General features: G+C 39.6%; 1 protein-coding gene and 1 pseudogene across 2 annotated transcripts; both read left to right on the forward strand.

Annotated features, from left to right (window-relative positions):
• Window positions 1-570: 570 nt before the first annotated feature.
• Window positions 571-3,012, forward strand: LOC148040455 (nuclear pore complex protein NUP50B-like). Of its 2 annotated transcripts, none has more exons than XM_087699509.1 (2): window positions 571-822; window positions 1,179-3,012. In XM_087699509.1, the coding sequence occupies exon 2, from the start codon at window positions 1,220-1,222 to the stop codon at window positions 2,714-2,716; it is 1,497 nt and encodes a 498-aa protein (XP_087555635.1). In that variant the 5' UTR covers window positions 571-822; window positions 1,179-1,219; the 3' UTR covers window positions 2,717-3,012. The 2 variants fall into 2 exon arrangements, with proteins under 2 accessions (XP_087555635.1, XP_087555632.1); XM_087699506.1 differs by having other exon boundaries at window positions 573-822; window positions 1,192-3,012.
• A 7,732-nt stretch (window positions 3,013-10,744) lies between these two features.
• On the forward strand, window positions 10,745-11,083 carry LOC148040456 (16 kDa phloem protein 2 pseudogene; annotated as a pseudogene).
• The last annotated feature ends 1,326 nt before the right edge of the window (window positions 11,084-12,409 follow it).

Genomic DNA, 12,409 nt, shown 5'->3' on the forward strand with positions numbered 1-12,409 from the left:
CCAATGATTGCTCCTCCAAGGAAACAATGGGCCTACCTATCAACTTTTCCAATCGTGAGGTCATGTAGCTTAGTGATCAAATGATGCATTTTCTCAAAAGAACAAAACCATAGATTTGACTCAAATTCTAGTTTTGAAGGCAAGTTGCATCCTCTTCAAATAGGTGAGAGATATTAAGATAAGGACTTGATGGCCTTGAGATAGAGCTATGGTCTAATGATGGTGACCTTGTTCACAACATCAAGATCCATTGCATGCAATGGATTTGAGGCAGTCAAATTCATTTTTCTTGATCTCGTGAGCTAGCATGCATGATTCCCTAGTTTGAAAGCCAACCTCTATGTATGTTGTGCTTCTAGACCATGCTATTAAAAGATTTCACTTAGCGCTAGTTTATGCATCAGTAAACTTGGCCCAAATTTTCAAAAAGTTTCGAGTATTCCTCTCCTCATATCAATACTTCTCATCACATCCACATGGATGACTAGTGAGAGCTACCTTCATAGGTCATTCGCATATCAAGCTAGCCAAATAATGATAGGAAAGGTGCCAACAATATGTGAAGTGCGAGTGGATATCAACCTTATAGCAAATTGGGTTGTGGGTCATGGGCGACTCCACCCTTAGACTACTCAGCAGGTCATGGACCATGGTCCTGAATCAATCTTATGTGACCCTCATGGCTCCATTCTTCAAGGTTAAGTTTCAGTAGCGTCAGATTATCCAACCTCAGGAATTACAACACATTCCACGTTAGGGTTTGCCGCTGTAGCCTCGGCTGGACTGTGGGAGAAGCGACTGAAGCGCCTCCATCGTCTGCAGGTATTCCTGTGTTTTTATTAGAACAAACTGTATACGTAGTCTAGAACATATCGTTTAGGGTCGGCAGGCATTCCTCTCTTTCTATTAGTCCATACTGCATTTATAGTGTAGAACATGTTGGTTAGGGTTTGCAGGTGTTCCTGTGTTTACGTCAGTCCAAACTGCATTTATAATTTAGAACATATTGGCTAGGGTTTGGAAGTATTTCTGTCCTTTCATTAGTCCGAACTACATTTACAATCTGGAACATCTTAGTCAGGGGTTTGCAGCCATGAAAATTCATCATCGTCTCTTTGTTTGAATACCACCATCCGGGTACCTCGAGCCAGTACGAATACTTTTGAACAGGTCTTTAGTTTAATCTCGTAGGTTTAGCTTCAAGCTCAGATAATTGCAAATGGGGGAAGATGGCATTGATGCCCCTGTGGCAAAGAAGAGAGCTGCTGCCCGACAGATCTCCAAGGATGATGGTGCAGAGTCTGATGGAGAGGATTCTTCCCCTCCAGAGGCTGGTTCTTTCCGGAAGGCTTCCGATGAGGTTCTGGCCTCTCGCAGGATTGTGAAAGTGCGGCGGAGCACTCCTGATGCAGCCGCATCTGGCCCGAACCCTTTTGCCTCTGTCCGTTTGGTTCCGCCATCTGCACAGAATGCTCCAGCTGCTCCAGTGTCTGTTTCCTCAATGGAGGAAGGAGGTTCAAAGGTTCTACAGTGCAAATCTGATGTCAGAGATAGCCCTTGTGAGGCCAGTGAAAGACCTGAGGGGTTTGTAAAAGCCAAGGATGCAGCCATAGAGCTCAATGGTGTTGGCAAGCCAAATTCATCAGCTGAGAAGGGGGCACATGCTGTAACTAACTCTGATGACAGCCGCATGGCTAAGTTGGTTGGAGGTGAGATAGTACCTGATAATGGAGAAGATTATTCTGATAATAATAAAGGGCAGCATGCAGAAGAGGATCGAGATGGACTGAAGAAAGAATCAGACGAAGTCTCTCAGGGCGTCGATACATTGGAAAGTGGAACAGGTTCCAATGTTGTAGGTGAGCAGTTGGGCAACCTGGAAGTTCAGGCACTGGATAATCAATCTGCTAATGCTGAAGGTTGCACTTCTGGATTGTCTGAAAATGTTTCATCTGTGAATGCTGTCTCCACACTTTCTGAGTCAGCTTCTGGAAGTGTTCATTCTAGTTCTATTTTCCCTTTTACTGGAACATCTTCTCCTGCCTCAGTCTCAGGCTTTGCTTCCTTTAGCAATTTTGGGTCTGGTTCTGCTTCTGGTACAAATTCGGGGTCTGCCTTTGCCTTCAGAGCAGCTAGCAATGGCAACTTTTCGGGCTCCTCAGCAGCTTTGGTGAACACCAATGGCTCTTCTTTTCTCTCTAATGCAACTTCTGGTAACTCGACTAGAGCTGTACTGGCATCTCAATCCACGACAACTTTTCAGTTCCAGCAAATTCCTTTCCAGACAGGAGAAGAGCATGAAAAGGCAGTTTATGCATCAGATGCCACTCTGTATGAATTTGCAGGTGGAGTATGGAAGGAGCGTGGAAAGGGTGAATTAAAGCTGAATGTTTCTGAAGATAACAGTGACAGACCAAGGCTTTTGATGTGGGCAAAGGGGAATTACAAACTCCTTTTGAATGCAAGGCTTTTCCCTGATATGAAGTTGACTAGCATGGACAGTAAGAGGTTTGTATTTGCGTGCATGAATACTGAGGCAGAAGAGAAGAATCGCCTGACGACATATGCTGTCAAATTTAGGGATACAATTGCAGCAGGAGGATTTAAGGAAGCTGTGGATGCCCACAAAGGCGAAACACACATAGTTCTTAAGACTCCAGAGAATTCACCAAGGGCCATACATGTTTCTGGAACAGATGATGCAGTCGAGCCATAGTCAAGTCCTGGCAAGGATAACATGACAGTGAAGTTGAATTTGAAGCATTTCAGACTGTATGACTGTGAATAAGTCAATGTTGGGATGACAAAAGAGATGTCAGAGGATATGAAGTTGTTCGGCCTGCATGTCACTTGCATGTGAAAATGTTAATTCAGTGAAGGCCCCCAAAGATCTTGAGGAATTGTAATGTGGGAATGAACGGATGAGTCTAGTAGAAATCGGTCCATAGAAACTGGTGCATGTTTACTTAGTGCTCCTCTTTTTGTTATTTTAACAAGAGTCTTTTGAACACTCTTATGTTTGCGACTTAAATCAGTTGTTTTTATCCTAAGTCATACATTATCATATCAGGGAATGTAGAGTACATTTTGTCGAGTTCTTTCGTAGTAGACATTATTTGCTGCTCTACACACATTGGTTACATTGGGGCATGCTTACTCCTCTACTGTATGTGTCATGTTGTTTTGTTTAAAATATAATACTCTCTTTAAACTCAATTTCTTATAAAAGATATTTCTCCTGGGAAGCCCCAGTGTGTAGCTAATGGTAACCAATTGAGTGAGAATGAAAAACAGGAATGGGCATCTGCCCTAACATTTTTGATTGGATTCTTCAACCCCATTCTGAAGCAAGATCAAGAAATCATAATTGTCATGACTGATGTCTGAAATAAACTGGCTGCCTAATGGAGTTTAACATCTTTCTAGTGGTGAGTAGACAGCAGGTCTGTCTTTCTGCTTGAGAACATTGACAGTTGGCAGTTCGAGAAGGGAATTGTGCAGACCTCAGGTCATAAGTGGAGGGAAAGAGGGCTATTCATGAATTATAGGGAACTATTTAGTGTATGTTTACATTAGTAGATTCAGATCTGCTATATGAGCAAAAGTATTTTATTTACCTCTAGTCGTGGAGATCAGCTCTCAGTTTTTGGGAGAGGCCAGATGAGCAATGATTTCTTCAGAGCTGGGTCGATAGGATACTCCAGCTACAATAACTATGATTGGGATATTGCTATCTGTGAGCACTTTCTTTTACGCAGTAACCAAACATTCAGTATTTGGAATGTTGCCACATGCAAACATTAAGCATAATAGAAGCATAAATCTTCAAGAGTTAGCTACCCCAAACTACGAGCACTAGGTCTGTCCACAATGCTAAATCAATGGCTGATCATATCAACCCCAAATGATACCCAAGATGGAGTGTAAGATGTTGGGAAGAATCTCCCAATGCTGGGCAATGAGCATGAGTAGTGGGAGGCAATGGCTAATGTTAGCAAGACACTGACAGCCCATAAAAATGAACTGAAAATTGCAGGTTATTACTTGGTGCTTGTCCCTACTATAGATGACCTTCCAAGGTCACTTGCTACTAATTGAAGGTGGTGCTTTGAGCGGTGGAAAACAAGCTAGAGAAGGTGGGGAACTACTCCCTACCTCAGTTGGAGGAAGGTATAGCTACCATGGAAGCTTGGTTGAAGCTCTCTTTCCTAGGTTGAAGAAGAGTCGATGAAGCTCCTCAAATGCCTAATTTGACACAATTGAAAGGTGTCAAGGTGAGTAAGAATGATAGCACAAGGGGAAGTAAGAAGCAAGAGCTATGGAGGTTGGAGTAAGAAGAGAGAGCAAGACCATATGTGGGAACTTGAATAATCACTAATTGACCTGCCTTCCCTTATTCTATTGTCATAGTAAGAATACAGAATAAAGTGTTAGAGATAGGTAGCTATTACTTACAGTGTTTTGGTGTGCAAACACTAAGTACAGAGTAAATGTGGGTGGCTAGGCACATGTGGTTTTGAACCCCCCAATACTTTTTCAAACACTTACTGGGATGAGATGTCTTTCATAGTGAGGGAACTTTGAAAATCCCTCACATTGATCCTATTTGCCAAAATCAAGTGAAAAGAGGACTCCGAGGTTTGTTTTAAACTCCAGAAGCATGAGCCATTAAATTTGCTTCACGTAAACCTATTTCCTTATGATGTGCATCTTACTCTACAAACATTGGGATCAATTCTTCCCATGAGATGGTAATCCACACATGTGAAGTAAGGAGACTAGTCTAGAAAATGTCATATTCTTGGGATTGAAGATGCTGAAGGATCATAGCCACATGCTTTGATTAGATAAACTTACTAAAGGATGTTAAGTTATCCCAATCTCCTATATCATATTGATGAAATTCTAATGGTGGGGAAATTTGCAACAATAGCTTCCATAGCCTCATCTCAAGGGTCATTTGATGAGCTAATGTCTTAACATGGTATAAAAATGATAAATAGTGGTATAAATGCATCACTTATGCTCAATAATTGAGTACTATAATTCAACAAGAGAAAGGAGTGGGCATGGTAGTTGAGTCTATCCCAGAGGGTTGCAATCTATGGAAGGAGAGGAATGAGGATCCACAGTAGTTTGGGGATGAACAATGCTAATAGAATTGCATATGGAAAAGGTGTCGAAGATGGCATCAATCTTGCTAGATGGCACAATTGGTCCCATCTAGCTTATGGTCAAGGGATAGATTGGAAAGAATGACCACTTAGGGTGCCATAAGAGTGAGACAAGGATTGTATGTCTCAAAAGAGAAGGAAAAAGGGAACATATGGGGATGAACTACAGTATGATCATGGCCCACATCTCAATCTATGTCATGATCTTGTTAATCTTCATGTTGATTCTCCCAATCTTGGTAATCTACATGATGATCCTCATGGTCTTGATCATCTCTAAAAAGATTGTCATGTTAGATCTCCTAATCCACATGATCCTACTAGTCAAAGTGGTTTGACATTTTCACTCATTTGAAATCTTCAAAAAAGGCATGTGTTTCTTGATGATTCTTGTTTTAATAATGCCCAATTGTTGCCTTAATGGAGCCTTTATATGAACATTCCCAAATAGACAAAGAAGAGAGCCAAAGGGATGGTAAACACAATAGATAAAGAGAATGCAATTCAAAGCACTTGACGAATGATACCTTGTGAGTGCACAATGTGGAAACAAATGAAAGAAACAATAGAGAAGAAATCATTGAAAGTGATGAATGATAAAATCAAATTGGATTGAAAGAAATAGAAAGTTAAAAACCTAATAGAATAGCCCCTACATGTGTGCCTTGGCATCTTGATGAGGGTGGCACTATTTGAAATGCAAGATATGGAGACATTTGGGTAATGAGAGAGGAGAGAGAAATAATGGTGGTTGGAGAAGCACAAAGGATGACTATGATAGCATAATAGAGAGGAAGAAAGACCACACAATATGGAGAGTGATGACTATCCCTAAAAAAGGAAAGAGTAAAGGACTTGATTTTGAAGTGACCAACTACTCACAAAAAAGTAGTAAATGCCAATGTCATGATCTAAAGCTATCGACTTTGTGATGTGCTCATTGTGAAAATGTTATTAATAAAAATAGTGAAATATTGGAACAACTAAATTGATTTGCAAAAGGCATCAACCAAGTGTTTTGATTGATGAAATAGGAACTATTAGCACATTTGCACATTTGCACACTATGAAACATAGGTGTACTTAATAGAAATTATCTCAAATAATTAATACATAAGAAAATCCAAAAAAATAAAAGGGGGCGTTCAATATTAAAATAAGAAAAATCTTTTACGTAGATGCATTTACTTTGAAAAAATTAGTCACTTTATAATTGTATAGTACCTTGATTTGATATCAGGAGCGAATGGTGCTAAACCCTTGAGAAATAGGTGAGAATAAGCTTTTTATTCAATTAAATAATGGGAGGAATTTTGATTGGAAAAAGAAAATACTATTTTTCTTTTGTGAAAATAGAGAAGGGCAAAAAAGAAAAAAATATTTGGAGCAGAAAAGGCATAGCTCACACAACAAAATACAAAATAGCTTAGTTTTTTGAATTAAAAAGGAGAAAAACATGTCATCATCCCCTTGTTAGCATATTTGATGCATATGTATGGGAAATAGACCTAAGAGAATGGATAGACATGGGGATAGATAAGATGGATGAGTTTGCATCCCAAAAGCGGCTACCTAAAATGTAGAATGTATCCCATAGGCAAAGAGAAGGGAGAGTGTATAAGTTGAAAAGCTATAAATTCATGTACTTGCTCAAGGATAATTTAATCATCTTTCTTGCATATGTTCTTACTATGAATGGCTCTCTCTTATACCCTCCATAGTTTCTTTAGTTGATATCGGAGCCTCATCATTGAGGCTTGTGAGGTAAAGAGGGATCCATAGCTATGTGGAGAAGCTCAAGACAAGGGAGAAGGTGTCGCCCAAAGAAGCTCAAAGCTTGACGTTTCTACTCAAGGAAGGTATAAGGAAATATCATTCCTACGTAGTCATTATCATATTTGAAGGATTCTTGGTGGTTGTGATTCAAGCTTACAATCATTAGAAGGCTGGCTTTACTCTCTATCAATTCCCACTTCTCTTTATCTTGTGTTGCTTGCCCCTTAAACCCCCAGCTTAAGGGAGACTACTTGCTCAAGGATAATTTAATCATCTTGCTCAAGGATAATTTAATCATGTACTTGCTCAAGGATAATTTAATCATCTTTCTTGCATATGTTCTTACTATGAATGGCTCTCTCTTATACCCTCCATAGTTTCTTTAGTTGATATCGGAGCCTCATCATTGAGGCTTGTGAGGTAAAGAGGGATCCATAGCTATGTGGAGAAGCTCAAGACAAGGGAGAAGGTGTCGCCCAAAGAAGCTCAAAGCTTGACGTTTCTACTCAAGGAAGGTATAAGGAAATATCATTCCTACGTAGTCATTATCATATTTGAAGGATTCTTGGTGGTTGTGATTCAAGCTTACAATCATTAGAAGGCTGGCTTTACTCTCTATCAATTCCCACTTCTCTTTATCTTGTGTTGCTTGCCCCTTAAACCCCCAGCTTAAGGGAGACTACTTGCTCAAGGATAATTTAATCATGTACTTGCTCAAGGATAATTTAATCATCTTTCTTGCATATGTTCTTACTATGAATGGCTCTCTCTTATACCCTCCATAGTTTCTTTAGTTGATATCGGAGCCTCATCATTGAGGCTTGTGAGGTAAAGAGGGATCCATAGCTATGTGGAGAAGCTCAAGACAAGGGAGAAGGTGTCGCCCAAAGAAGCTCAAAGCTTGACGTTTCTACTCAAGGAAGGTATAAGGAAATATCATTCCTACGTAGTCATTATCATATTTGAAGGATTCTTGGTGGTTGTGATTCAAGCTTACAATCATTAGAAGGCTGGCTTTACTCTCTATCAATTCCCACTTCTCTTTATCTTGTGTTGCTTGCCCCTTAAACCCCCAGCTTAAGGGAGACTACTTAAGGGACTTGACTAAAGGATCTACCTATCCAACAATCTCAAGGCCTAATTCTACCATAAGTACAGGGGTTGCTTCTCTGTGTGTAACAAAGATATAGAGAAGATAAAAGGAAGAAAAGAGAGAGATTTTGTTTTTAGCTTCACTGCTTGCTACCCATGGGTGCTTTGAAGCAGATTGAGGCACATAAGAGGTCCCATCAATCTACGCCATTTTAAAAAATGGGAGGCTATTGGCCACGATTACTCTGTTCATTCTTATTTTACCTTCTTCTTTTTAAAAACTTTAAACAATAAGGTTTTAAGAAATCCTCTTATCAACCTTTGCTTTCACACTTGGGTTCTTGTGTGAACTAGTTTGCATGCAAGCCCCCATTCACACTGATACATTGAACTAGTTTGTACTCAGTTGTTGTTCATACTATAGATTGATCTTTGTTTCATTATAACCAGTTCCCTATCAACAAGTACATTTCATTTGCATTTTGTTATAAATTGGAGCTAGACATTGCCATGGAAGATAACCTAGTAAGACCTCTCCATTAACCAAAATGTCAACTCAAGATGTAATTGATAAATTCATGGGGTTCGGATTCCATAGTTGGCAATTCAAAATGATGTATCTACTTATGTGGAAAAGCTTATGGGGCATTATCATTGAGAGAGGCACAACAAACTTGGGAGAGGAATATGAAAAAAGCAATGACAAAGCATTGGGATACATAGTAGTAGGCTTAGGTGATGAATGCATACATCAGATTGATAGTATTCCAAGTGCAAATGTAGTATAGGAGGAGCTCAACAAAGTCTTTGGCAATTAATCCAAGCACTCCAAGGTGAAACTACCAATGCAACTTTATAGTCTAAAGTTTATCAACCTAAAAGAAGATCTCACAAGTCATTTGAACAAATATAAGGGCATTAAACAACAATTGACTGTTCTAAAAAGAAAACTAGATAAAGATGAGGCCAAAGCTACTTTATTAGCAAGCTATGATGTTGATGGTTATCAAAATCTACTTGAAACATGATCTAATATGGAAGATTTAAAGCTGCATAACATTGAAGGTCTGTTTTGGTCACACCACATACTTATTAGTATGTTAGCTAGGCAATCTTCTTTTGTAATCACATCCTTAATGACAACGACAATCAATAATGAGAAACCACTCATCAAGGGGGATTTTTTAGCATATTTGATGCATATGCATGAGAAATAGGCCTAAGAGAATGGATAAACATAGGGATGCATAAGGATGGATGAGTTGGCATCCAAAAGAGGCTACCTACAATATATGAAATGTATCCCATAGGTAAAGAGAAGGGAGAGTGTGCAAGTTGAAAAGCTATATATTCATATACTTGCTCGAGTATAATTCAATAATCTTTCTTGCATACATTCCTTCTATGAATGGCTCTCTCTCATGCCCTCCATAATTTCTTCATCTCCTAACACACACCCCCCCCCCCCCCCCCCCCCCCCAAACCACCACCCCAATTTGTACTTTCCTCTTTGACCAAGAAATCCACATCCATTCATCCATGATCTTTGACCAAACCCTTGGAGATGTTAGATTAGGTGGATTAGGAGATAGAGAGGAGTTTGATGATGTGTTCGAATCATGTTGATTCGAATGATGGTAGATGTTGCAGACTCAAGCATCTCCCAATTTACACCAAGTTTATATTACTTCTCCTTCCTTTCCCATGAATATCTAATGCTACTCCTCCTATAAAGTCTATTTATACCCAAATTATGCCAAACTCACTTATTTGCCTTAGTTTTTTTGTGGAACATTTGAGAGTGTGATTCCATTGATGACCAAATGAGTTTGGAACAAGCTTCAAAAATTTGAGCATGCTATTGTAGCTGTGCTCTCTCTTTTGCAATAGGAGACCAATGTTTGGAGGTTGTGCCCTTATGTGTGAGGAAAAGGCATCTCAAAGCAAAAGGCATCTTGAAGACTAGTCCCCATGGCTTTGAAGCAATGTAAAGAGATTGTGTGTGGGGTTGTCGTCAACAAATGCGTGGCTGAAGCTAAGATGCATCCCAAGGCTAAAACACAACTTGAGTGTTAAGAATAGCAAATGATGCTTGCATGTACGCATGTAGAGGCTGGATGTATGCCTAAAAGAGGCTGCCCATAGGTGGCTTTGTATGAGAGAGAGACAATGATGAATGCTCTAGGAAGAGATGTCGAAAATCCCATGTGCATAGTGAGAATAGTGGTACTATCGAAAAGCTATATAAGCATGTACTTGACACTCATTTCAATGTAATGGAATTGTTAGTTTGAGTTACTCAAGATTGTCTTTATGAGTCCAAGCCAATCTATCTTGGAACTTAATTCACTTGAGTTACAATCTCTCATTCTGATAATGTATCGTGTGTTTGATTTGCATCCACCATAGTTAACTAGCTCTAGATTTGTGCTTCTCAACATGGTATAAGAGCCATGGCCGAGCTAGTTGGCTAGTGTGTGTGCACGTTCTCAATCTTCCTCTCTTTCATTCTCTCATTCTCTCCATCTCTCAAAGTCATCCAATGTTTGTTCTTCATTTCAAGATTAGAAAGTACACCTAATTCATTTGTGTGTGTGTCTGAGTGCGTGTCGTGTGCATCTACAATTTGAAGGCTAGGTTTTCCTTTGCTTCTCCAACAAATCTTGGAAGCAATGAGAAAGCAAACCTGAGAAGAAGCAGCCATGCCCGAAGGCACTCTCGAAGTAGAGCTCATCAAAGCTCATGATCTCATGGATGTTGAACTGTTTGGCAAATATGATCCCTATGCTCTTTTGACTTGTGGGAATGTCAATCATCGTACCCGCACAGTGCACGATGGAGGGAGCACTCCTGCATGGAATCAAATCTTTTTTCTTGAGATTCTTGATGGCATTCTTGAGCTCTCAGTCGCTTTGTATGATCAAGAGAGACATGGGAAAGACGAAGCGATGGGAATTGTCATAATACCCTTAGCTAGTGTGTATACGCAATGTCAAATTGCTCCATCCAAATACAAAGTGCAGTTGAAATTTTCACACTGAGATTGAATTGTGATTGAAGTTCTTCCCAAAGGTACACCGTGGAACATTAGAGGTTCACCTAGTGCAAGGACACAAGCTTCTCTCAACAGACGTCTTGAGTAACTAAAGTTGTATGCGGTAGGAAAAATTGCCACCGGAAGCAGGTCGCCGCCTGCTGCAGACCAATATTCTCTCCATTCCATTTTTTTTCAATTTTTTTCTAAAGTCTAAAGATTTAGGTTAAAGGCCTAACTAAATCTTCCCTTTCACACTCAAGCTAAGTCTTTTAGTGTGTGTTCACATTATTGCTCTCAAAAGTGGTCTAAGTAGCCCTATTCACACTATCCTTTGCCTTGAACTCTTGAACTAATTTGTGTAATCACCTTACGAAGATGTTTGGTTTTGAAAGAAGATCCAATGTCAATGTAATGACAAGCCATTAAGCCAAAAATCAATCATATGTATTTCAAGACCTATGTAATGGATCACCAAGTCATGTATGTAAAAAAGAATCTACCATGTCAAAGCAATGATTATATCTATCGCATTGAGCAAAAAGAGTATCAAGAAAACTAGAGAACAATGCACATACCATGCATCAACAAAAGGGATAAAGAGCACAACAAAGAAAAAAAGCCCGAAGACAAAGAAGACCAAGAAGATCAAGCAAAAGATTGAAGGGTGCCAAAGAAGCATAACGAAGATGAAGAAGATACTTTCCGTTGCTGACAACAAAAAACTTTCCCTTAGTGGACCTTGTTTCCTATAGTGGATGTAAAAACCCTACCAAGATGTAAGTTGCCAAAGAGCTAGTCTCCTGGTCCATGTTCACATGCGGGGGGGGGGGGGGAACAAGGGTAGAGACTCGTCATTTGAGGAGGGTTTTGAGAATAGAAAATGATGCTTGCATGTATGTCCATAGAGGCTAGATCTATGCCTAAAAGAGGCTACCCATAAGTGGCTTTGCATGAGAGAGAGAGACAATGATGAATGCTCTAGGAAGAGATGTCGAAAATCCCATATGCACAGTGAGAATAGTGGCACTATCCAAAAGCTATATAAGCATGTACTTGACACTCATTTCAATGTAATGGAACTATCAGTTTGAGTTACTCAAGATTGTCTTTATGAGTCCAAGCTAATATATATTGGAACCTAATTCACTTGAGTTACAATCTCTCATTCTGATAATGTATCGTGTGTTTGATTTGCGTCCACCATAGTTAACTAGCTCTAGATTCGTGCTTCTCAACATTGAGGAAGTTGTGGAATCCCCACAATTTGAAATAGCAAGTGCATGTGTCAACTTGAAGTTGCAATAACTACACACAACAATGATTGGCCAAA

Source organism: Lygodium microphyllum, chromosome 2 (genome assembly GCF_053477565.2).
Source record: "Lygodium microphyllum isolate KBCC chromosome 2, Lygodium_microphyllum_v1.1.10, whole genome shotgun sequence".
NCBI classification, from domain to species: Eukaryota; Viridiplantae; Streptophyta; class Polypodiopsida; order Schizaeales; family Lygodiaceae; genus Lygodium; species Lygodium microphyllum.

Bases quoted from the DNA above. Each gene is read 5' to 3' on its own strand.
- LOC148040455 (XM_087699509.1), top strand. From the start codon at position 1,220: ATGGGGGAAGATGGCATTGATGCCCCTGTGGCAAAGAAGAGAGCTGCT.